The 26115-nt window shown below is 32.9% G+C and overlaps 1 protein-coding gene across 1 annotated transcript; it reads right to left on the bottom strand.

Annotated features, from left to right (window-relative positions):
* Positions 1-1469: 1469 nt before the first annotated feature.
* On the bottom strand, positions 1470-25856 carry LOC145249439 (acidic phospholipase A2 PA4-like). The gene is made up of 5 exons (XM_080110998.1): positions 25100-25856; positions 20972-21111; positions 6963-7122; positions 2089-2244; positions 1470-1883 (listed from the first exon to the last, which is right to left on the bottom strand). The coding sequence occupies exons 1-5, from the start codon at positions 25273-25275 to the stop codon at positions 1826-1828; spliced, it is 690 nt and encodes a 229-aa protein (XP_079967124.1). The 5' UTR covers positions 25276-25856; the 3' UTR covers positions 1470-1825.
* Between the last annotated feature and the right edge of the window lie 259 nt (positions 25857-26115).

The raw sequence follows: 26115 nt of genomic DNA, 5'->3' as shown, positions 1-26115 counted from the left end.
AAGCAAACCGCGCCGAAATCCGACTGTGAAATGAACCTACTTCGTCTGAACAAGGGACGCGGTCATCCAACCAGCTAATAACGGCAAGTCAATGTCTCACAAGTAGGAGTTTTAACTCGAAAGGACGATGCCATCCAGCAATGCTAACCAAGCGAGCAATTTATGATAGGATTTTCAGAATGTGAGAGATTGTATATAATAAATTCCACAACCAAACAACGTCGCACCCATATATATACCATCTGCAGTATAATCATTCCACCCTTTTAATTTTATTCCTTATTAGTTCTTTATTTTAAAATTAGCATAAACATTATTATATTTATTAATATTACGATTGTTCCTTCTAATTATTGTATTAATGATTATATTATTGCTAAAATACTATTATTATTATTATTATTATAATTTTTATTATTATTATTATTATTATTATTATTATTATTACTATATTTATTATCATTTCTATCATTGTCCTACTTTATATTTCTAAGAGTACACGGGATTGTATTTTTAATGTTGTCCTTTATTTTTAACCGTACACTTGCCATTTATCACACTATATCCAACCTGTACGAAGCCTGCCCGATTACCATATAACCCTATTTAAACACTACATGTCAGTGCATTTTACTTGTCGTTTTAATTTTTCTAATTCGTTTAAATTAATATTTTACTTTAGTTATTTTTATTTATGTGTTTGAGCTTTTTATCATACCCGTTTTTTATATTTTATTATTCATTTTAATTACATAGCTTTAAAAGATAAACTCTCATTAAATTCTTAAGCCATTCATTTATTAATTTATTAACTCGCATATTATACAATATATACAATACTTACTAAAAGTATGCTCCATATGTCTACCGCCCTATACGGATGAAATCTAATTGTAGCATATTTACAGTGCTGCAAAATATAATAATTCCTTGAATAATACTACAAAACTATGCCTCTCTCAAATGACATGATGTTAACATATTATAAGGTATTTACAGCTACGCTTTTAATGTTCGGAGTTTTAATCATGTCAAAACGCAGTTTATCCTTTTTTGATTGGATTGATTGTTGCTATTTCCTGTGAATAGTAAACGGAAAAATACATTCACTGATTGATATAATAATTAAGTGATTAATTTTGGTGTGAGGAAATTGATACTGTCAGGAATTGTTAACATACACTGAATTAAAACAATAAATAGTAAGATGGTCAACATCATGCACTATGGAATGTAGACATTTCCCATCCATGATATTGTTCTGTAATTACATTGAGCTGCTTAAATATGATTCAATGCCTATTAAACGGAAATAAATTATATTTCCACATAATTTCCACATGTAATTTTCACATGAGATATTACGGACACGGAGATGAGTAAAAAATGTCAAATGTATTTAAACAAAAAAAAAACAGCATATACAAAAACTTACCTTCAAACAACAAGAAAATTACACAACACAATCATAAAGAATTTACTTATTTTTATTTTAACAATCATTATCATGCACAATGCATGAAACATTTATCGAATTGCACGAGTATTTCATATTTCATTATAATAAACATATTTTTGATAAAATCCATTTGTGAAAAATATGCATCTAAAGACTATGGCCTTATTGCATTTATCTGCATTCGTTTCAAGAAACAAAAATGCAAATCAATTATTATACTTTAAGAAAAACAGAGAATTGGTGTCTGGACACGTATCGTTGAATGACACAAGTTTTATATCACAACATAATATAGATGAGTTTTTTAAGTCGATAACCTGTTTTCTTTTGCTTTTTATCAAATAATAATCCACTGGAATAAGGTGTTCATGGCGATGAATATGTCATTTTTGTTAGCATTTGATATTCTTTACAGATTAATAACCTGCAAATAAAAAAAGTGAAATAATGTTAAGGTCGTTAAATTAGAATACACTACGAACTCATAAAACTGGTGTGTAAATGTTTACTAAAGTATGAGCAGGCATCAAGGTTTTCTGACCGTTTATTGAAAACCTAAGGTAAGCAATAACATAATCACTAAATACCATTTATATAAAATCAATTCGAAAAATATAAATCGAACTTACTGTGATTCAACGCATACTGGTATACGTTTTTCCTCAATGCATTTCAATCTGAGGAACTGGAAGTATATTCCATAAATTAATAATGCTGTTTTACTTCCCCGTCGCTTCAAATTTTGGAGACAATCTCTGAACTTACGTTCACATTCGCAATGGTTCCTGCAAAAAATAACACATTTAAAACATATAAAACTCACTTTAGATTTTATAAAACTTTTAACTGAAATTAAATTCTATTATAGTGTAGAAAATATAGTTATTTTTATGATCTTATTAACAACAAATACTTGACGAGGGCAATATTAGACTGTTTATTAAAAGAAATAGCTTTAAAAAAACACTTACTTTTCAAAATTGCATTTGGAAAATGGTTTCAGTATTTTGTTTCATGCAAAGTTCGTCTAGCTTTACATTAAAACACCAAATCTTATGATTTCCTTGAGAAATACGAGTTGATATTTCTTTATAGAGTTTTGGAAGGTGTTCCAAGCGGATATTATATTTTAAATAATAAAATGAGAATATATTTCTTACTCATGCAAATATGACTTATGGCTGTCTAATGTACTTTTTCTAACTACTTAACTATATATAAAATGGATTATTACATAACTGTTCTTTTCAAATTACACCATTTTCCATTGCATCATGTATGTTACTGCTAGAATGTTTCTATTTCTTTAAGAAATCGTTGTCCAACATGCCCCCGATATTCTATTTATTCGTCTGCCATGAAAACACCCGACAATGTATTGCCTACTCATTTTTGGGAAATTATAAAAAAATTTTTATCATAATATATACCAGCTTATATAATCAGTACTATTTATGAGAAATTTCGCTTGAACAAGTCTGTAGTTACTTGCAACTGGTTGCCTGCAACATGCTAGTGAATATGTAGCGATATATATATATATCAGACTGTCGCCAACTTGATAATTACTGAACTGTCATTTAGGCTTCAACCACTGACCAATTGAAAGAAATATAGAATCTCTCTGCCTGTGTTACTATTATTTTAATGATGGATGAACGACAGACTACAAGCCCTTGCATCCCTCGACGTAAACACACGCTACATAGTAGAGATCCCCAGATGCAAGAACACCTCCCAGTATAATAGATTTCCCCAAAGAACTGCTCGATATTCTGCTCTAGGTTGTTGCTTCCCCAACTGTACTGACAGGACGAAGTTCAAGTTTAATGTAAACATACATCTTCTGCTCAACTCCCTACAGAGCATCCTACAAATGATGTCCCTGATAGTAGCACCTTACATCAAAGTGGCATTGTGCCTTGTTTTGTGGGAAAATTTAATACAAAATATATAAAACAATTAAAGAGTACACCCACACATAAACACCCCCCCACACACACACACACATATATATATATATATATATATATATATATATATATATATATATATGACTGCAAATTCTGATACTAATATTTATTTGAACTTAACGTGTACAGTATATATTCTGTAATCTTACTAAAGTTCAGCATTTTTGCTTGATTATATATATATATATATATATACATATATATATATATATATATATATATATATATATATATATATATATATATATATACTAGCATTTACGGCTGTCGCTGCCCGGGTGTTAGGATGTGTATGTTGAGCAACAAAAAAAAGCGTCAATTTGTTTAATACTTTTACCCCTATTATGACATCTTAACATTTATTGTTTGGGTTTCAATTCAAGTTATTAAGTTAGATCCATGTCCAAGAAACCTATATCTACAATTTCAAGTGTGCGGACCCAAAATTGTCGAAGGAGTTTAGTATAGTTCTCAAATGTAAAATCGTTGAACTTTGACCCCTTAACAGCCAAATATCTGGGCCTAGACGGATTACGAAGATTTTCCCATATCTCAGTACACTGTATATTTCATTTCGAGTCTGTAGACTGAAAATTGACAGAGATTGCGTACAAAAATCTACACAGACAGACCGACACACATTCATTTTTATAGATATACTAGAATTTCGGCCCAGCGTCCCCGGGGTGTTTGGAGGTGTATGCTGAACGCAAAAAAAAACAAAAAAAAAACAAACGGCTAATTGTTTTTTAAATGTGACCCCTATTATGACACCTTAACATTTATTGTTTTGTACTCAAATCAATTTATTAATGCATGTCCAAGTAATCTACATCTAAATTTCACGTGTTTTGACCAAAAATTGTCGGAGGAGTTTGGTAGAGTTCTCAAAAGTCAAATCGTTGAACTTTCATCACTTAATCGCCAAATTACTGGCCGAACTCCGGTCACATCGATCCTTCCAAATCTCAGTACCCTGTATATCAAATGTCGAGTCTGTAGACTGAAAATTGACACAGTTATTGCTTATGGAAATGTACACAAACACACACGTAGACAGACAGTTTCACTTTTATAGATATAATAGATATGTCTCATCAGATTTCATTGTGTAGTTATTAAATAACTAATAGAAAACCACCGAAAAGATTTTAAATCTATTAAAAGAAAGGAATAAATTTGATAAGAAATTAATATCTACTACGTAAATTAATTTAATACATTTTTGCACACCTATAATAAATTATATATTCGCAATTGTATCAGGTGTAATTTAAAATATTAATCCTTAATAAATTGTATTGTTTTACATAATGTTAAATGTTTGACTATTAAAATCCATGACTAAACATAACTCATTATCATCCACAAATATATCGCTTACTTTTTTTTCTGTGAAATTGTGATCTATATTCGGTCGTAATATATGGTAGGTCTTATCGTATACTTTTATATGTTTAGATAAATGAAAAATAATCTTCGGCAATTAATCGCAAAAGAAAAACACTACCATCAGGCAAGTATATCATTTTGCCTGTTTTCTTCTTTCCTTTGTGTCCATGCATGCATTGATTGCAAATGCTATTCCTAGCGTCACTTTTTACACTAATATTGTTCTATACATAGGAATTTGTTTCATTATTTTTTGTGAAAAGGTCTAATCCCCAATCAATTTTTCTTAATAAGACTTGATGCATATCTGTTTCCTTTGAGATGTAAACTGCATTGCTGTAGCTATAATATTATTATGCGAGTTGATTAGTGTACAGTAAAAAGCTTTACCTGTCTTAGATGTTTAGAATTGTTCTCCTTTAATATTCTGTTAATTCATTTCTTGTGGGACTTGGTAATAAGCTTAACTATCCTTACGCAAAATGACATTTTTCACCAAGTAAATGCAGATTTAACTTTATGATTTCCTAGAAACTATTTAAAACAATCGAATAAATATGTTGATAATGTCAAGGGAAAATATTTATTACATTCCTAAGGAAAAACAGGACTTTATTTTCTAATACATCTTAGTAGATAACATTTCTTTTGATAATTTCGTTTTGGTAATGCATGTGATAATGAAAGAAGAAAAAATGCATACAAAGGTTTTTTAAGAACATAGTGAAATGTTTAGTTGCGATAATGTTATCGAATAATAAAAACAGTACTTGCACATATTTATATTTTTGTAATTACCCTGATTTCAAATAGGCAGGTTTTATGAAAAAAGTGTTTTAATTATATGCAAGCTTATTATTTTGCAAGATGTAATATATGAAGGATGTAATAGGTTATCAGCTATATAACAATATTGCTTCAAATTAAATATTTATTTTTTATTCGAGTGTATTACCCTTTTCTACAACTAGTCCATAAATAAGAAATAATTTAGTAATAAGTTGTTAACTAGTTAGTAATTAAAAAGTAAGTAATTCGTATTTTTAAAAATTATTCCCAAAGTTTTTTTTTCAAATTGCTTATTTTCTGTAGTAGAATACGATATACAATATTTAAGCAGATTTTTTGGCAGGAAATAGTCGTTAATTTACAGTACGCATTTAAAGTAAAATACAACGCCCAGTCAGTTATTAATAAGGTATACTTAATGTTCAACACATATGTCGTTGTGTGTTACAATATCTTCGTAATCGACGTCTCTTTTTAACTTAGCATTCCATCTTTTAAATAAAAACGAAGATCTAAATTCGAGGTCTTTTTCACTTTCAAGAGTCAAGGGATACCCACTGAAAGAGTAGGTATGCGTTATATTGTGAAGCAGGGAGTGTACAATCTCAAACCACACCGTTCCTGAATCGGTACTGATTTAGTCCAATGGCAGATGACTGGGAACAACGCCGAGATAAGCTGAGAACTCATAAAGAACTTGAGATTTCCAAATGGTCACCCATTTTAGTAGTTACCACTCACAACGTTCTTAACTTCGATAATATTTCTGGTACCGACGTGTCAACATGAATTATGCAGTATATAAGAACTAAAACTTTACTATAATAACACACATTTATCTGGTTAAGATCGCTGCTTTCTAAGATAAATAGGTTATCGTAATATTTCCATTCAAGACGCAACTAAAAATTGTTATGCGGAATGTATTCACATGTATTGTATTTATTTTACATTTTTACTTACGTGCTTAAATATTTGCGCAACTGGATTAAGCTCTCTGCTGTTGTATAGTAATATTTTATGTAATTATATCTTTAGCATATCAGAATTTTTTATTGGTAATCAAACAAAATATTTCATAAGGATAATGTCTACGTTATCGAAGGTTAAAATACATTTAAGTATTTCTAAACTTAAACCCGCTAAAAAGGAAAACTTTGTTTAAACTATGACATTATTAATAAAAATACTATTTTAATTTAGAAGATATTTACTGTCATTTTATATCTGACATGTTCTTTCTAACAATTCATAATATTCTAAGTCAGATGAAAATATGTTATTTTAGGCATAAAATATAAAACTGGCCTTTCAAAACATACGATGTAACTAAGTAAGTTTTTACGTACCGGGTAAAAAACGAGAAGTTATAAAGATTATATTTGCGATGGAAAGGAAGAATGTATGTGTCACAATGGTCGTGATCTCGGCAACATTTATCAACTTCATGTTTTCTTCCTAGATCTGAAAAATTTTTAGCCACGTTTCCAACTCCGCACCATTTTGTTCCTGCAAAATAGAAAGTCGACCAAAACATTCATTTTATGTAATTTGGTAGCTTTATTATATAAAGTGATAACACATGTTTTATGGATTAAAAATGTATTGAAAATGTTGTAAGATTATGATATATTAAATTATTATAAGCACATACACACGCAAACAAACACGCACACACACGCATACTCACACAAAACCACGCATATAACGATCGCCACTTTTTGAGAGAAGACCATCTTTCTTATGCTGTATCATTCAATCAACCACGGTATATATGCTTAAGTCCGAAATTGAATGAATCGAGACACATTCAAACCCCCACCACTAATTCCGTTCGCAACCAAATTTTAAACATTATATATAGTTGGATAGAACACCTCATTAGCTACATGTTGAAAAAAATCGAAAATTGGTTCAGTAGAAAAAAAGTTACAACAAAATATGTGGGTTCACAAACAGGAGAGTAAGTACATACATTCGTGACTAACGCTTTTTTTATTTTGCATAACATTTTTTTGTATATAAATATTTTTTTACTGCGATTTTGCCAATATGACATGTTAGCGTAACGGTTAGAGTACCGGGGGCTGGTGGAAAGAGTTTAGGTTCAATCCCGTGTATCGTTTTTTTTTATAATTAAAAAACCGAACATTTTTTAATAACATTTTTTTAACTCTCCTTATGATTTTATAGCAAAAAATTTTGAATTTATCGATTAAAAAATATTAGTGAATTCTATGATATACATATTCTTTGAATGAACTCAAATTTTTCGTTATCACATTTGATGAAAAATGTAGTCATTTCATAACAACTACTGTGATTCGAAATTAAATTGAAAATGTTATATGTTATCGTAACGAGTATAGAGCCGGGATTGGTGGAAAGATTTTAGGTTCAATCCCGTGTAATGTTTTTTTTCTTTTTTTTTAATTAAAAACCGATGAAAATCGAACTATTAATATGCTAATAATTCGCCGGTTCCAAGTTAATATTATAACTACTACTCTTAGAGCTGCTGCTGCTGCTGCTGTGAGATCGTGTCTTGCCATTATTATCATCAGCAGCAGTGAACCTGCTTGCCTAGTTTCGGAAGTAAATAAGTCGAATAATACATGTGAACTTAAAAGACTAAAAAGAAGAAAATACTAATGAGAGTGGCAGAGAAAATCAGAAGAAGCCAGAAAACAAAATGGATAAAATAAAAGGTTTAGTTTTTATTTTATTTTTATAGAAGAAATGAAAGAAAAAATAACACAACTTTATTTAAACTGACTCGTAAATACTGAAAATAGTTTAAAGATTTTTAAAGGTAAATTAAAAAAAAAGGATAAAAGCAGACGTCACTTTAAATGTCGATGACAATGAAACTTGGATAAAATAAAGCGTTTAGTTTTTATTTTATTTTATTAAATGAAATGAAAGGAAAAACAACATACTTTGATATATTGTCTGGGCTGATTATTTCATAAAAAAACACAACTATCAATTTACTCAAAACTTCATCATGTTTCTTAATTCTTGGATATGTTACTCCTTTCGACAATTATGTTTAATATTTTTAACCCACAGTACCAACCCTATCACTACTAAAATAATAACTTTGATATATTATATGGGATGATTAATTCATTTCAAACACACCAATCAATTAACTCACATTTCCTCATTTTTCATAATTTTGGATATGTCACTAATGTCGACAATCATTTTTGCATCATTTTAACCAACATCATCGCCCCGCTTACCAAAATAATAACTTTGATATATATGTCCTGGTCTGATTATTTCATTGAAATACACTAATGCATTAAATAACATATCATTTTTCATAATTATTGGATATGTTACTAATTTCGACAATTATTTGTCATAATTTAAATTGTCCTTATCGCCCTCTCTTACTAACATAATTACTTTGATATAGTTCCTGGGCTGTTTATTTTATTATAAACACACAATCGATTAACTCACATTTAATCTTTGTTCATAATCCTGGATATGTTACTAATTTCGCCAATGATTTTAATAATAAAAAACTCACATTATGCCTCTCCCTCCTACTTATATAATATATTTGATGGGATTATTATATCATTACTAACACACCAATCAACTCACATTTCATCATTTTTCATAATTCTTGGATATGTTACTAATTTCGACAATAATTTTCATAACTTTAAACCACTATTTCGCTCTCCCTTATTTAAATAATAACTTTAATATATTGCCAGGGCTGATTATTTCATTGCAAACAAATCGATCAATGCAGGTATTCTCATAGTATATATATTTCACCTATCTTATCCATTCGCGGCTCAAAGCTTCTTTCTTAGAACTGCACGGTTGTGGAACTCTGTTCCGCTTGCCTGTTTCCCTCCGGACTTCAACCTGGATGTATTCAAGTCCAACACAAACAAATTCCTGATGAATCGCCCCCCTAAGTAATGACACCTTACCAATTCTCCAATACTATTGCTACACTATCCCTTTGATTACTGCACACACAATAACCCTTATCCCTGAGTGGCCCTTGGGCCTTGATAAGTGGTGAATTCCATGTAAAAAAAAAAGCCCGCATATTCTGCTAATATATATCGTTCACCTATCTCATTCGATCCCGGGCGACGCTGGGTATTTTGCTACTATATGTTTCCCACCATTCTCATTCAATACTGGGCGACGCTTTTTGATAGTATATAATTGCACATCATATTCAATCTCGGGACTAACTTCATGTCCGCCACCCCACTTTTGAAAATATACATTAAATAAAGTAATATTTTAATCGTAAACTGTTTCAGTCATTTCCGGGACTGACTTTATATCTCCAACCCACTGCTAAAAATATACATTAAATAATGTAATCTCTAAATAGTAAACTGTTTCAGCAATTTCTTGAACTGACTTATCATCCCCACCCCAATGTTGAAAATGTACATGAAATAAAGTAATGTATAAATCGTAAACTGTCAGCCATTTCCGGGACCGATTCTTATCTACCGACCTACTGTTAAAAATATACATTAAATAAAGTAATGTCCAAGACGTAAATGTTTGCAGTCATTTTTGGAACTGAGTTCATATTTCCCAGCCCAATGTTAAAAATATACATTAAATAAAGCAATGTGTAATGCGTAAACGGTTTCACCCATTTTCAGGATGATATAATATCCCCCACCCCACTGTTAAAAATATACATGAAATAAAGGAATGTTTAAATCGTAACCGGCTTGAGTAATTTCCGGGACTGACTTCATATCCCGTAAGCAACCGCTTTAAATATACTTGAAATAAAGTAATGTTTAAATCATAAACTGTTTCGGCAGCTTTTCGGAAGTAATACATAAAAACATTAACACAGCAACCATTGCTTCAACATGAATTTCTGGGTGTAGTATCAGTTTCAGTATTTTTATTAGCTTTTCCTCAACAGCGACACCATTTTTTTTTTTTATATAATTCAAGGGGTACAAAGTTTTTTTGGATAATCCATTTTCCTTTTTTAGAGATCCACAGCATGATAACGGACGGAGCGATAAGCGTAATAATAATAATAATAATAATATTATTATTATTATTATTATTATTATTATTATTATTATTATTACCATCATTTTAATATTTTATTAAATACCAGTATCATTTTTATTATCATCATTATCATTTTCAATAATAAGTTAATAATTATCATTAAGATTATTTATAATAAGATCTTCCTAATCATTATTATTAATTGTATTTTAATTACAACTTTTATCATTGTGCTTTCCATTTTGTTTTTTAATTAATTTTATTACTATTATCATTATCACTTTTATAATTATCCTTGTCATTATTATTATTATTATTATTATTATTATTATTATTATTATTATTATTATTATTATTATTATTGTTAGAAATGTCAACAAAACATGGACGGATGAGGAAAAAAGAGTACTGTGGGAATGCTTTGTAAGAAGTGGAAGTACTAAATCTGATTGATATATCCGAAAAGTGAATGAATAATGGGAATCGAGAGGAGGAGGAACTAAAATATCGTGAGTTTGGTATACCAGTTAATACAAAGTAAAATAACAACCTATTTTCACAAGTGCAAGAAAAGAGATTGAACGGATCGTTAGGAATGAAATGAATAACGAAAGTAAAATTGATGAAACTAGTTGATGAATGAACTGAGTGAGTGGAATTGCAGAAAGGAAATGTAAGCGATGATGGGGGGTGGCAAACTGAGCTGGAATTGAATCCTATGGTTCGGGGTCGTGGCAAGAATGAGTTTGAAGGATCTAAGGCAGATGAGTTCATTGACTCTGAGACAATGGAACAAGTGAAAGGAGCAGATGTATGGAAAATGGTGAAATGTTCGGACTTTGACTTCTGCAGAAAAACGAGTACTTTAGAAGTAAGGGTGGTTATTCTTAGATTTTCCAAGCATGAAGAGTAGTGATAGGCGGAAGATCAAAAGCGAGGTACAAATAATCCAAGAAGTAATTCACATCATAAGACAGAACATATCGACTACAGAACTTAACTGGCTTCTGTATGCAGCGTCATACGTTATTGCGAATCGTATTGGCTTAATACAGAAGAAACAGAGAGAAATGAAAGAGAGAAGGTCATACTGGCAGAGGCGGCTTGAGGAAAGTATAAAACGGTGGCGGTAAGACATTGGTAGAATCGAAGAAATAAGATAAGAAGTTAAACTAGGACAGAAAGCTAAGGACGAGCTTCAAAGGAAGTATAGAGTGCTGGAAAAGGGAACGATGAGCATTCTAACAATGTTGAAAGAGAACATCCACACTGGTGGTATGAAAAGTCGGTACTTAGTTGAAAAAAGTGCGCGTTTCGGCAGAACAACCTTTTCCGGAACAATCAGTCTCAGCTATATAAAGGATAAAATGGTTTGTAAACAGGCGGGAAATAACAACACTCCAAGAGCAAAAGATGCAAGGAAGTTCTGTAGTTGGATTTGGTCTGTCGAAGTGCGATATAATAAGAAGTCTAGCTGGTTGGGAGAGGTCAGAGAAAGGCTATTAGAAATGCAGCAGAATAAAGAACATTGAGATATCCATCGAAAAAGTTAAGGCTGACATACAAAGGATGACAAACTGGAAGGCACCTGGTCCAGATGGAGTCATGGGTTTCTGATATAAACAGTTTCTATACCTTTATCCACCTATAGCTGCTGCCCTGCAAAGGGTTGTGAAGTACGGAGATGTTCCTGATTGGCTTGTGAAGGGAAGAACAACAAAGATTCCAATAATGATAGACCAAGCACATGTTTGCCACTGATGTGGAAACTGTTGACTGGAATCTTTGCGGAGAAAATTATGAACATCGTGAAAGTAATGGTGTTCACCTGACAAACAGAAAGGGTGTCGGAAAGGCCCGATAGGTATCTAAGACCAATTACTAATTGATAAAGCAATAATGCACGATACAAATAATAAGAAGATGAATCTGAGCGTAGCATGGATCGATTACAGAAAGGCTTATGAGATGGTTTCTCATTCATGTATAGGTGAAACACTATTGATGATGAAGGTTGGTGAGAATGTGGTAGAGCTTTTGTAGAAAAGAACGGCTCAATGGAACACGGTGGTGACAGCAAATAGAGAGATGATGGGGCATATTCGCATTAAACGTGGACTATTCCAAGGAGAATCGTTATCGCCACTTCTTTTCGTAATGATAAAGATGCCACTGAGCATCCTTTTGAAGATAAAAACTGGGGTATAACTTTGGATTTGGGGACAGACACCTCAACCAACTATTTTTATGGATGATTTTAAAATAATCGGTAGAAATAAAAAGGAAATGGAGAGGCCGGTAGAACTTGTTGGTACATACTCAGAATACATTGGGATGGATCTTGGGATTAGTAAATGTGCGGTGCTGGTGATGAAAATAGGAGTAAAGATTCATACGAATGGAATAGTGCTGACAAACCGAGAAATAATGAAAGAAATGAAAGATACAGGATATAAGTATTTGGTAGTGTTGAAAGGTGTAGACATCATGACGTAAAATTTAAACTCAAACTCAAATCCAACTGTTCTCTTTTCTCTGCATTTTCCACACTGGCGCCCAAAATAAAGAAGACGGCTCTTTTATAGAGAGACCCAACCACATCTCATTTGCATGCACCCTCTCCCCTCTCGTCACATCATGTGATCGTAAGTCCATAAATACCAGGGGGCGGTCATTTTTATTTTCTCTTTTTTGGCTTTCCTAACACGAGCCGCACGATGCATGAGGTAAGGTTCTTTACTTCATTCACGGTGCGATCGTCGAAGAGGCTCTTCTTCAGACACTTCAACATCAGCATCAACCTTCCCTTCCTCTGATGGCAAGGAGACTCTCCGTATATCTAAAATGTGACAAGGCATTCCGTCAATCGCTACCTTCTTTTTGGAGAGTACTTCAGTCACTGTACCTTTTCCCGAGCGAGCCGTGCAATGAGAGTTGTGTGGTTTCAGCCACGCCTCTTCACCAACTGTGATGTCCACGCAGGCTTGTTCTTCTCTCTGTGTTACAGCCAATGGATGTCGCCATTCATAAGATAAAATAGACCGGTTCGGCACTGAATTTTCGTCTTGACCAGCCTTCGGCGTCATATCAGCTTCTTGGGGCGAACTCTGACTTCTTGATACCACAGCTTTTATAGTGTGATGGAGCCTCTCTATAATTCCATTTCCACTTGGACGGTATGCAGCTCTAAAATATAGCCCCACATTCCACTTTGCACATATGTCTCTAAAAACTTCAGAGCGGAAAGACGCACCATTATCCACCAACACCTCTTCTACTGTCCCCCTTTCCATAAAAACCTCCCTGACAACTCTCTTTACCTCTTCTGCTGTTTCATACTTGATTTTCCGCCATATCGCTACTCTCCCAGGCCCACAATCAATCATAGTTACATGCGGTTCATGTTGATAATATGTGATGTCAATGGCCAATCTCCGCCAATTCTCCTCAATATGCAGTTCCACTTTTTCATGTCTAGCCGGTGCAGGATCGATTGATTTGCATTCCTTACATTGTTCCGCCACCTTTTGGACGTCTTGCCTTGTGACGTGCGGGTTTAATTTTCTTGCCAGGTAAAGGGTCCGTTCCTTTCCAAAATGATGCAGGTTTTGCAGGTCTTTTAACTTCTCTACTGCACAACATGCTGGAGCCCCGTCTCTTTCCTTGTGTAGCCAGGCATTCTTGACTCTTGTCAGCCCATCTGCTTTATTCTTTTTGTGACGGAACTAAGGTAATAGTTATCTTTAGTTCGAATTCTCGAACCAAGTCTCCCAGCGCTCCAAGTCTATGCTTGATAAGCATCTCCGCTGCTCCTTTTGTTTTAATCCGCTTATCACCAGACAGATCCGATTTACTCCACGACACCACGGTTGCAGAGTCTGTTTTTACGTTCACTATCTGTAGCCCCCATTTTAGAGCCAGATTGATGCCTTTCATTATAGCATCGAGTTCCGCAATATATCATCCTTTTTGCGTAGCCAAGCATCATCTTCAACAGCCACTTCTCCTATTTCCAATAATACCACGAATGCAACACATCCATATTACCCCCTCATAGCCTTCCTTTACATGCAATTCTCCTCTCACAGGTCCATTTTTTCACTTCTACAATAACTTCTTGTATCATGAGAAGCACTTTTTGATCAACTGCAGCTTCCTTACTGTCTGTCCCAGTCTGCCTTTTAATAAAACTGAACGCAGTTCGCAGCAATCCAGCTATTGGGTAATGGCTAACTAGCTTTCCACATATAGAGAAAAGCTCTCTCTTGGCTAGGTCAACATTGGCTACAGAGATCTCATTTCCTCGCCCAAACTTCAATTTTCCTGCCTTATTGTCCTGTAGCCGAAATCCCAAAGCCATTCCGTTTTCTAGTGACTCAGGCGGTTTTGTCATCAGTCGATATGCTTTGATATGCTCTCTCCCCCTTTCCGCAGTCACCTCTGTTTCGTCCACTAGTACATCGTCGATGTAAGAGCAGGTGCCTCTCTTCATTGCATCGTCTTTGGCCAACACTGTCTAAAGACCTGCCGTCATTATCTTTGCAGAGTTCAGACCAAATCCTAATCTGGTCAGATAATAAACTTGACCTTTGTGCGCTACCAATTGATATTTCCATAATTTCTTATCCACATGAAGTTGGAGGTAGGCTGATTTCAGGTCCACAATTTTAGTTGTCTGCTTCATCCTCCTCCATTTCCTTACGACTTCTTCACACACGTCGATTCCGTCCTTTGTGTGACAAGCGACAAACTTGTTCAGATCACGGAAATCCAACCCTGGCCTAACTTTCTTCTTAATAAGTTGGATCACAGTCATGGGTGGCAAAATTCCTCCAACTTTCCCTGACCACGGCATTAATATTCCTTCATCTATTCATCTCTCAACTTCTTTTTCAAACTGCGCCTCCGCAGCTCCTTTCAGTGTGCTTTTGTAGCAGCTGACCCGATTCGTAAATACAGGTGGCTCTGCAGTCCATCGCCATTCCACCATCCATTTTTCGCCACGAAGCAGGCTCGAAAGTCATCATCCTCAATCAGACATGGTCGGGGTTTCTACGATTGGTTGGTATCACCCCTGGTTACACTTCCTGTTATTCCCGGTGCACTCTGATTGCCAAACTTCACCTGACCTTTAGCAATAGTAGCTCTTCCCAGTCGGTCAATCCCGTCCAGGCCCAGAACCACATCAATTCCTGCAACCAGTCTATCCAGCACGATCACTCTTAGCCGCAATGACATATTCCTTACTACAATCTCCGCATCGACCTCTCCACAGCATTACTTAGAATCTCCTCCACCTCCATGGTTTCAATATCAGTAAGGGGTTGCAGTTCCATGGAGATGCGATCAGGCAAACCAGTTACAAGCGCCAGCTTTACAGTCTTCTCAAGGCTGCGTCCCACATATCCAGGCAATCCTGCTAGTCGCCTTATCTCTGCCACGTGCACGTCCACAATCCCCCACCAGGTGACTTTTTTTAGCTTGTTGTAAGCCACAAACGCGCTCTCGGAAAACGGTCTTTAACCGGTTTTCAGTGCTCTCAGCAATGGCCTGATCCGTCTCTCCCATTTCTAGATAGAGCGCTAGTGAACTTCCTTCAAAATACATTCGTATTAACGTGGCTACATCCTCGATCTTGTGCAGCCTTGCCACCAACTTCAGCTTGTTTAGCCACGCAACAACGTCACCTTCTCCAGTAAATGGTCTCAGTATATCGCTTCTCAATCTTACTCGGTCACCCATTTTTGTCACTGCGCTGAAATAGCTTGACGTTAAATTTGAACTCAACCTCAGATCAAAAGTCTCAAACTCAAATACAATCGTTCTCTTCTCTCTGCACTTTCCACACTTACGCCCAAAATAGAAAAGACGGCTCTTTTATAGAGAGAACAAACCACATCTCATTTGCATGCCCCCTCTCCCCTCTCGTCACATCACGTGATCATAAGTCCATAAGTACCAAGGGGGCGGCCATTTTTATTTTCTCTTTCTTTTCTTTCCTAACACGAGCCGCACGATGCATAATGTAAGGTTCTTTACTTTTAACCACACATCATGAACAGAGAAATGAAGGAAAAAGCCAGAAAGGCGTACCTTAGAGAAGGGAAACTAATTACCAATGGAAACTATGGAGGAAACCTAATGGAAGCAGTGAATGCATGGGGAATCAGTGTTTGAGATACAGTACGGGGATTTTAAAATGGTCTGACAAGCACTTAATGATAAAACGTCTTCCTTAACACAATGGTTCTTGCCTTTTTCTATTTCATGTTTAAACCAGAGTCTGTAAAAATAATGCCAAATGAAACTCTTCTCAAGGAAAGAAAGCCACACGTGTCATTGTCAGTGTAAGCACAGCCTGGATCTTAAAACGTAAAAAACAGAATAAAACCCAATAATAACTCAACTGAGAAAACCATGTTTCAAAGAATGTAATTATATGTATGTACTATTTTAATTTTGTTACTCAATGGCATCGTATTCTTGTATTTGTGTCATTATTTGTATTCTTCGGTCTTATAGCCATCGAAAAAAGGTGGCGAAATTAACTTTAAGTCATCATCAAGGAAAGAAACAAACGCGTTTCGTTATCTGTATTACACTGGACTTTTCTATTGTCTAACAATGAAAAGTAGAGAAATACCGTAATCCTGTACTGGAAAGCCATAGTCTTAAAATATATAATGCTCTTCCTTTTGTTTTTCAATTTAATGTTGTAACGCCAAGAATCTATTCTAAGGGTGTTCTTGTCTTTTAAATTAGTCTGTGTTATGTTCGAGCAAAAAGAAAGTGACAACGTCGTACGGAAGTCTATAGATACCGAAAATTATCGTATGCTCAGAAGGAAGAAGAAAGAGACAAAGTAGATATTATATTAGTGCGTGTTCATTCCATTTCATGCATAGTATTATATATTTGGTAAATGTCCGAACAAAATATATTACCGGTTTCATGTAAAGAGTGTGACTGCTTTGTCCGTGTACTGTACACAGGCATGCAGTGATTCTTTAGTAAATTTATCTTATTGTATATATATGTATATATATATATATATATACATATATATACATATATACACGTGCATGTAGTGATTTTTTAGTAAATTGTATAACTGTGTAAATATATGTATGTGTATATATATAGTAATTTATATATATATATGTGTATATATATATATATATATATATATATATATATATGAGGAAATCTAATCTAATGAGACGTTATTAGAAAACAATAAGAAGGTACTAGCTTAGGAGGTGTTTTTGTTTGTTTGCTTTTTACTACAATCACCTATTCTCATCAGTATGTAATGTTATGTTGTGTGAACTTGTACGCTCGGTGTGAACTCTTGTTCAAGTAAAATCTAGGAGTGCTTTTTCAATGAATCTATACTTTTAATTTAGTGTGTATTTGATAATTATATGTAGGGATGAAAATAATAAACCGGTTCTGTGTGAACAAACAATCTACTTATGAGAGTAAGCAGTTTTTTTTTGTTACATCTGGGTATTAGCTTATGTTTCGATCTCAGTCGGATTATCTATTCAAATGCGAATGCCACCCAGGCAAAATAAGACTTTTTCAACAAAGCAACATTTATGTGTTTAGCTAGGAACACGCTTTAGTGTTAACCGTCACCAGTGAACATAAACTATATTTATATAAAGTATTTACTTACCCTAAAAGACCGAAAGTGGCCTGAGAAAATTGTTTTCATTTTATTCATGTATTACTTATTATTATTTCCTGATAATGTTTTGACATGCTGTTTATTGCCGATTTAATGCCGGTAGGCGTGTCATAAAATATTAACTTAGGCTATAAGTATTTTCATTTCTGTCTCCAGCATTTCCCAAAAGGCGGTCTTTTGAAGTACTCTATCAATATCATGGATCCCACTTTTTTCAGTCCATAGGTAGAATCCTTTTGCCACTTTAATATCCATATTTTAATGTTGGTACGTGTCACCCTTATACTTTTCTTTTCCACCCACATTTATATCAGCTGACAACTATTATTATTATTATTATTATTATTATTATTATTATTATGATTATTATTATTATTAATAATAATAATTGTAGTAGTAGTATTAGTAGTAGTAGTACGCTGCTGGTGTTATTATAAATATTATGGTTATTATTATTATTATTATTATTATTGTTGATGTTTTAGTTGTTGTTGTTGTTGTTGTTGTTTGTTGCTGCTGCTGTTGTTGTTGCCGTGGTTCCTATTGCTGTGTTCGTTAATTTTAAAGTGATTTGATGATTTACTCGGGTTAATTTTTAACTCGAGAAAAGAGTAAATTTCAATTTCTGTTTTTCCATTTAAGAATGACCATGAATAACATGTAGCTGGTATAGGGTTATTACTTCTCAAAGCTCTACTTTCTGTCTTAGTATATATTTTAATGGTACGGGTTCGATCACGAAGGGACGTGATGACAATAACCTCCTTGGAACATTTCGCGTTCAAGTTTATTGTCACTTATGGTTTACTATCTGCAAAGAAAATTGGTTTTCCTAATCATACTTTTCTCTAAGGACTCGATTATATATTCAGTTTCCTCAGTCAGTGCAATATCCTGGTAACACGTATGGCGTATTTATTTCCTCCAATCTTTTTGCTCTCCTAGTAAACATGATCTTAGACTTTTGTAACGAATATCCCTGTTAATCTCTTCCATTGCAAATGCAAGCTAGAAAGTCTTGTTTTATTCCTAAAACCTTGTTCCTCAATTATGAGTAAAATAAGCATCTTAATCACAAGCAATTGTCGTATCTTGCAGAATCTTACAGAATCCCCAAAGAAAGAGAGCAAACCTCTCGCAGATTATTGTGAAAAATTGCTACGAGAACGCATGAAATAGGGTTATTTTCACAAAGACATGAATTCCATTGGTTTATTACATTTTCAATACAAAAAAAAACAGATACACTCTTGTTTCTGTCTTTCCAGTTTTACTTACTCTATCATCCCATTACGCTTCGTCCTTGAAAGAAGGTATGCTTGACTATATACGTGACAAGAATGTGTAATTTATTGAGGATCAGGTTGATTTTTTTTAGCTCCGTCTTGTTCTAGATTTCTCAATATCCTTGACTTGTTCGTCTGGAATTACTCGTTGCCATTTTTTCTTATTCCACTTCATTGTATGTTTCAACTTTCCTTTAAACTATACATAGATGCGATGATTTTTAAATATCTCAAGATCATCGTAATTTTTTTTTTAAATTATGGTTCCATTGTCCTACTTCATTTTTTAGTTTTAGTATTCATTATCTCACCAGATTTCTTTCTCCAAGATATCTCCAACATAGTTTATATCCTCAAATATTTTTCATTTATTAACCTGTTTCATTTATTGCGTTACCTAAATTTGTCAGATCAACAATGTTGCAATTAAGCATCATTTTTTACACTACTTCTTATTACTGTTTTCAGTCTGATTAACAATTTTAATTCATCATCTGTTAATTCCCCGCTGAATGTCTCACTGTTATTAATAAGCTACCACTCCTCACTTTAATAACGTCATTATATACCCATACAAGTTTGTCTGTGTGATGTCCCATTTGAGACATTTAAATATTTCACTACAATTGCAAGTGATCAACACAACAGATTGATGCACTATGTGATTTGCCGTTTATTATCCTTTGGTTCATCGATTCTATTTATACTTGTGTGGACCATACTTTTTCAAGTGTTGTCTACATCTGATGTATCACGTTTTTTTCTCGTCATTTCAATAATTCCTCTTTCTCAGTATCTTAGTGGCACATTTCCTATTCTTGAATGAACACCCAGTTTTGCTGTGAGTTTACATTCCACTTCAGGGGGTATTTCTCCAATCATCACGCTTTGTTCAGGACCAGTGATATGCCCAACGATTTCCTACAATTATAAGAATAAGCTTTCTACTATTTGGTTAAACTTGATACTCCAAATCAGAAGTTATGCCAGGTTGAACTTCTGAACCGGGGTACAAACTCCTCGGATAAAATTCATTTCCTTTTGTAATTATTATAAGGTGTTATATTTGTAAAGGCCTGTTCCGTAGTATCTTCACAGACACACCATCTTTAGGTGACTGCCAACCAATGCTAAATAAATTTCTCATTATCCATACTTCCTGGTTGACCTTGTCATACGTAAAACTGATATTTCTTTTCCAGTGTTCTTATTATATTTTAGAAACGATGTTCATTCTGTTTTTTTTTGTTTTGTTTATTTATTTATTTTTTTCAAATATCTTATTTGTTTGTTTTATTTTAGATATTCATTAGTAATAACAATCATAAAAGTTTGTACTTACCTGGGAAAATCATACGCTTCGTTCTTCGTGTGTGTTCATTTGACCAAAAACGCAGTCCTCTACAGTTCGTTAAGTACTTCTCTAGTTCCGTTGGCGTCACATTTAATACCTGAGCTTCGTTAATAGGCAACGGATTTCCTCTTCATAAAGATAAAGTATAAAAAAGATTTACAACTGAATTCGATGAAATTACAAAAAAAAAACCGGCTTCATATTAGAATGCAGAGTAAAGAAAATAAGAATGATATTAAATATTCATTATTCTTGAATTGATTTCCCGAATGGGCTGTTAATAATAAGCAAGACGGTAGAGAGTATAAAATTAGCATGGGATGTACTTCTGAATGCCACAACCCTCTCGATTCATTATTGTATCTTTAGTACCCACATTCCATCACAATGTTACTAATAAAATGAGAAGTATAACTATTTGCTATATATATAAAAATAACACTAATCTTCATTAGTTTTTAATTGTAAGTGTGTATTGCGATAGCTTATTACATCAACTTTCTTAACGAGGTGTCCGATCAATTTGTAATAAACACATAATTCAAATAATAAAAACACAATAATTATTAATAGACATTTATTCATTTTAAATCGCTATTTAATCTTATTTTATCAAGCGTATAAAATAAAAGAATAATACTCATATTTATAAAATATTTAAGAGTATGATACCCGTAATTTCGTGTTTTTAACATTACAATACTCAAACAGTTTATGTATTTGATTTACTGGCAGTGTTACAAGGTTTACAACAGAATGTTGCGTGGTATAATTTAATGTCTAATATGAAAGAATAATAGAATTTATAACGAACTGTAATATGCCAGCAACGAAAACCGTAAATACTTAGAAACTATATATATAAAATTATCGAAGGGCGATTTATGTAAGTATTTATTCAAACTTTTGGACAATTGAAGTAAACTCTCCAAAATTACACATCCCTGTAAATGTTCTGCATGAGTATTTTATTATATATTTGGCAATCATGTTACACTATTCGCGTATATAAATGAAGAATGATAAGGAAACATATTAATCAAGCAATATTACGTACATGTGTTTGCACTCGTAATGACATGTAATAACAATCACATAGGAAATGAAGTTAATAAATATTTATAAATGAAATTTTATGAAGCTGGAATAGTTATGTAACTATTAAAAATAGCAATACTATTTTTTACATGGAAGTAATCACTTATCAAGGCCCGGAGGTCACTCGGGGATAAAGGCTATTGCGTGTACAGTAATCAACGGGACAATATCATAATAATCGTTTGTAATGGAGATCTGATAACTCGTCTTATTTAAGGAGGTGGTTTATCAGGATCTTGTTAATGTTGGACTTGAAAACAGGTGTAGTCAGGTGAAAAACAAGCAAGAAAGTTCCATAGGCGTACACTTCTAGGAAAGAAGCTTTGTTCATCGAATCTACGGTTTGATTTAGGCTCAGCTAAACAGTGGGGAAAATTACTGACAAAATTACTATTATAATATATACTAAAATTAGAAAATATGGTATATAATGGAATGCTTATATTTCACAATATCTTAGCAATAAATAAGAAATACTAATTAACGTTTCACTGAGAGAAAACGTGAAAATAATATGTTTTTAACGTAACGCACATTCAACCAATATAAAATGGTAAGAAAAGATTAAGAACCCTATTTAAATGAAGTCCAACTTGAAAGATTTTTCTTTTATATGCGGGGAAAGAAAATGTTCATGTAGATACACGTTTCTGATATAGACAAAATGTAGTCATTATATACAGGTGCCTTTAGAAGGTGGTTTTCTTTCTTTGGTGACAACTTCTTTTATTATGTATGTTTAATAGCAACTTAATCGTATTTTATTATTCACAATATAATAGTCTCCAAACGATTATCCAAATATTTTAAGTCGTTGGGGTTAGTTACTTTAATAACTTCAGACGGATTAACTCCTTTGTAATATTTGTTTTAAAATAAATTCTTATCTTTATAATTAATAAACTGCCATTGTTTCATTATAATAGTTAAATAAGCGTACTGGAGACGAATAAATGGTCCACTTTGTAGAACAGACGCATCAAATGGCATATCGCTAATAAAATATATATGAAAAAAAAGAAACAAGAAACAAAACTTTGCGGAGTTTAGCAGCCTTTCAACCGAAAATATATTTTGCCATACTGCAAGTTACATTCTCCATCTGCCATTGTTTATCTTACTCTCTTTTCTTACCTCATCATTTACCTCCTTCGCTCTACATTTCTCTTGTTTTGATATTCTGACACCCTCTTCATTTTTTCTGGCATTACTTTCTTCGTACTCTTATCCCTCTCTCTATCTTTCTCTTTTTTAGAAAAGTTATCAAACGGGAGTGATTTACTTCGAATTTGCATGAAATATAACTTCCATTACATTTATAGCTTATGATCAAAGTTCCTAATGTTTCGTTTTATTTTCGGGTTTAGTTCGGCAGATTGGGTAACGATGCCAAATAAAATATACTCTATTTTCATTAATTATTATCTACATCTCACATAGTAAAACTACCTTATCCTGTCTTCATGTAGAAAATCCCATTTCCCGCTAGTAAAATAGAAAGCAGATACCAGAAATCAAGAATAGCGAGCCGTCGCCCAGTTACGTGAAATAATTCTGTTTTGTTTTCGTTAGTAACGCATGCCATTATGTTTAAATATATATTTAAAGGTTTTTATTTGATTATTAATTAATTGTTATAAATTGATCATGGAATAGCTAAAAAGAGCGGATGAACGAAATGTTTTTGCACAAATAAGACGGTAGGTATTTAAAAAATGTGTTAATTGTTGAAAATAATATTCAGTTAATCAGATTGTCCGATCGACACCATCGTCACCCAATGTGTGTTCCATAGAACTAATAGTTAATAGAATAGAAAGTTTATTCCATTAAAAACAATGAGAATAACTTTTCGAAAAAATGACCGAGTTAGATGTTCGCGATACATATTATTGGGAATGTCGTATTTTTTAAAAGATACAAAGATATATTGTTTAAATTTGGAATATTTCGAACCAAATACAGACCAGGAAATATTATTTTTAATTTATCTTTCTATATATCTATGAAGGAGAAATTGTGTATGTCAGGACATATCTTACCATATATAGGCAACTTTTTTTTTAATCTACCGACTTAAAACTAACTATATAGACTATTCAACCATGTTAAACACTATTTAATCGTGTTTCTCCATTAAAATAAAGATCGCTAAGGAGAAAAAAATTTAAAAAATGGTACGTGGTTTGATCCGATATATTTTATTAGTCCACAGTTTTACGAATACGCATGCATGAGTGGTTCACATGTCTGATTAAGTATGTTAAGACATATTACGTGTGTAAAGAAAACTTTATATACACACTGCATTAATGATTATCGTATTTAATCACGGTCTTCATATTTTGGTTTCGTTCTCAGTTCGATTATTTTTTTACATACAAGATGTGCGTTGTTTAAAAAAACATAATGCGTTTTATTTTAACTTTCTTTTCTTAAATATTTTAATGTTATGTATAATACCTACGATATTTCTATTTACAGCGAATAAGAATTATATATTAATTAAAATATAATATTATGTGTATTTGACGACTCTGCAACAGAAGATATCCTGCTGGTATATCGATAAACATTCTACATATCATAACTAAGTAATTTGCAATTAATTAGATGTAATATTTTACGTATTTTACAACAAGTAACGCCAGGTGGCATGCTGGTATTCATTTAAATCCAGACTTGAGGAGTGATTAAAACCCGTTCAGCAATGGTATTTTACAGAGATCTTGATTGACATACTCTTAGACATTAATCATATGTTGTATAACATATATTCCACAAAATGGAATACGACCCCATATATATGTGCATATATATAGATATTAAAGAACCAAACAATTAATAAGTTCATATATATATATAGAATAATATTGGATTAAAATATTCTACTGATAATCTATTCTTAGAATGTCTACTACAACAAATACAACGTGCATATATTAATTATGTAGTAATATATCAAAAATGAATCCTTGAAAACGAATAACTTTTTATAGAAGATGATTAATCACGTACCTGTCTGAATAAAGGAAACATTCCTCTTTTGTAGAATTCTCAATTTTAATGAACGCAACAATTCTTTTACCGTCAGAAAATGCGTTAATATCCGTGGTAAGAGATAAAAGAAAATCTGGAGCAAATCCAAATGCTAGTAGTAAAAACACGTATTTATAGAGTGTGAAGCGAACCATCGTATCATCAGCTTATTCAACCTCACAGTTCGTTGAGCTTCTTGTTATTTTTTTATTATTATTATTCAGTTTTAGTCCAAACTTTACAGCTTAGTCACCTTGTTATTAATTAAGTTGCTTATGCATGTTATTTTTTTATTTCCTATCCTACATTTCAGCTAAAACAAGGTGTTTGTTTTTCTATGTTTATTTCAGTAATCAAAGACAAAGGTGACACACCACCAGGTTGGCTACTTTGTACAGTCCGCTTTAGTTTTCTACGGTTATTTACTGTAGTGCGCGAGCGTGTGCCGCGCGAATGTACCGACAGTAGGTCTACTTGTTTTAAGAAAATCCTGTTCTTTTGTTTTCAATCTATTATTCCTGTAATACGTACTCACTTACGTGTAAACCACTTAATTTTTATGAGTTTTCTTTTTTTTTCTTTTTTTTTTGTAAATAACGCTGCAATGTCGGTGTTTTGAAGAAGTGTTTAAAATTAAATCTGTTCTATGTTTTCGGAGTAATAGCTATATTATTCGTCCCCCCCAACCAGGATAGTAAATTATAAAGTAATATACCATACTAGTGTCTTTATAAGTGAACAATTACCGCCTACATCTAGACTACATATATGAAAAGCGTGTAACAAAATTTAGTAAAAAACTGCGAGGTAAACAGAAGGCTACACACCTACATAACCCCCCAAGTTGATACTCATCCACACACACACACACACACACGCACATACACACACGTATATATATATACGTATATATCTGCCAGTATTTAACCAACCAAAAATATATTTATATATACTCACACACGCACACACACGACGATACACGCACACACACAAAT

The sequence above is a fragment of the Euprymna scolopes genome, chromosome 28, assembly GCF_053919585.1.
Source record: "Euprymna scolopes isolate OS-2025 chromosome 28, ASM5391958v1, whole genome shotgun sequence".
Classification (NCBI taxonomy): Eukaryota; Metazoa; Mollusca; class Cephalopoda; order Sepiida; family Sepiolidae; genus Euprymna; species Euprymna scolopes.
Note: the sequence above shows the minus strand (reverse complement) of the source record. Positions and strands in the feature narration are given on the sequence as shown.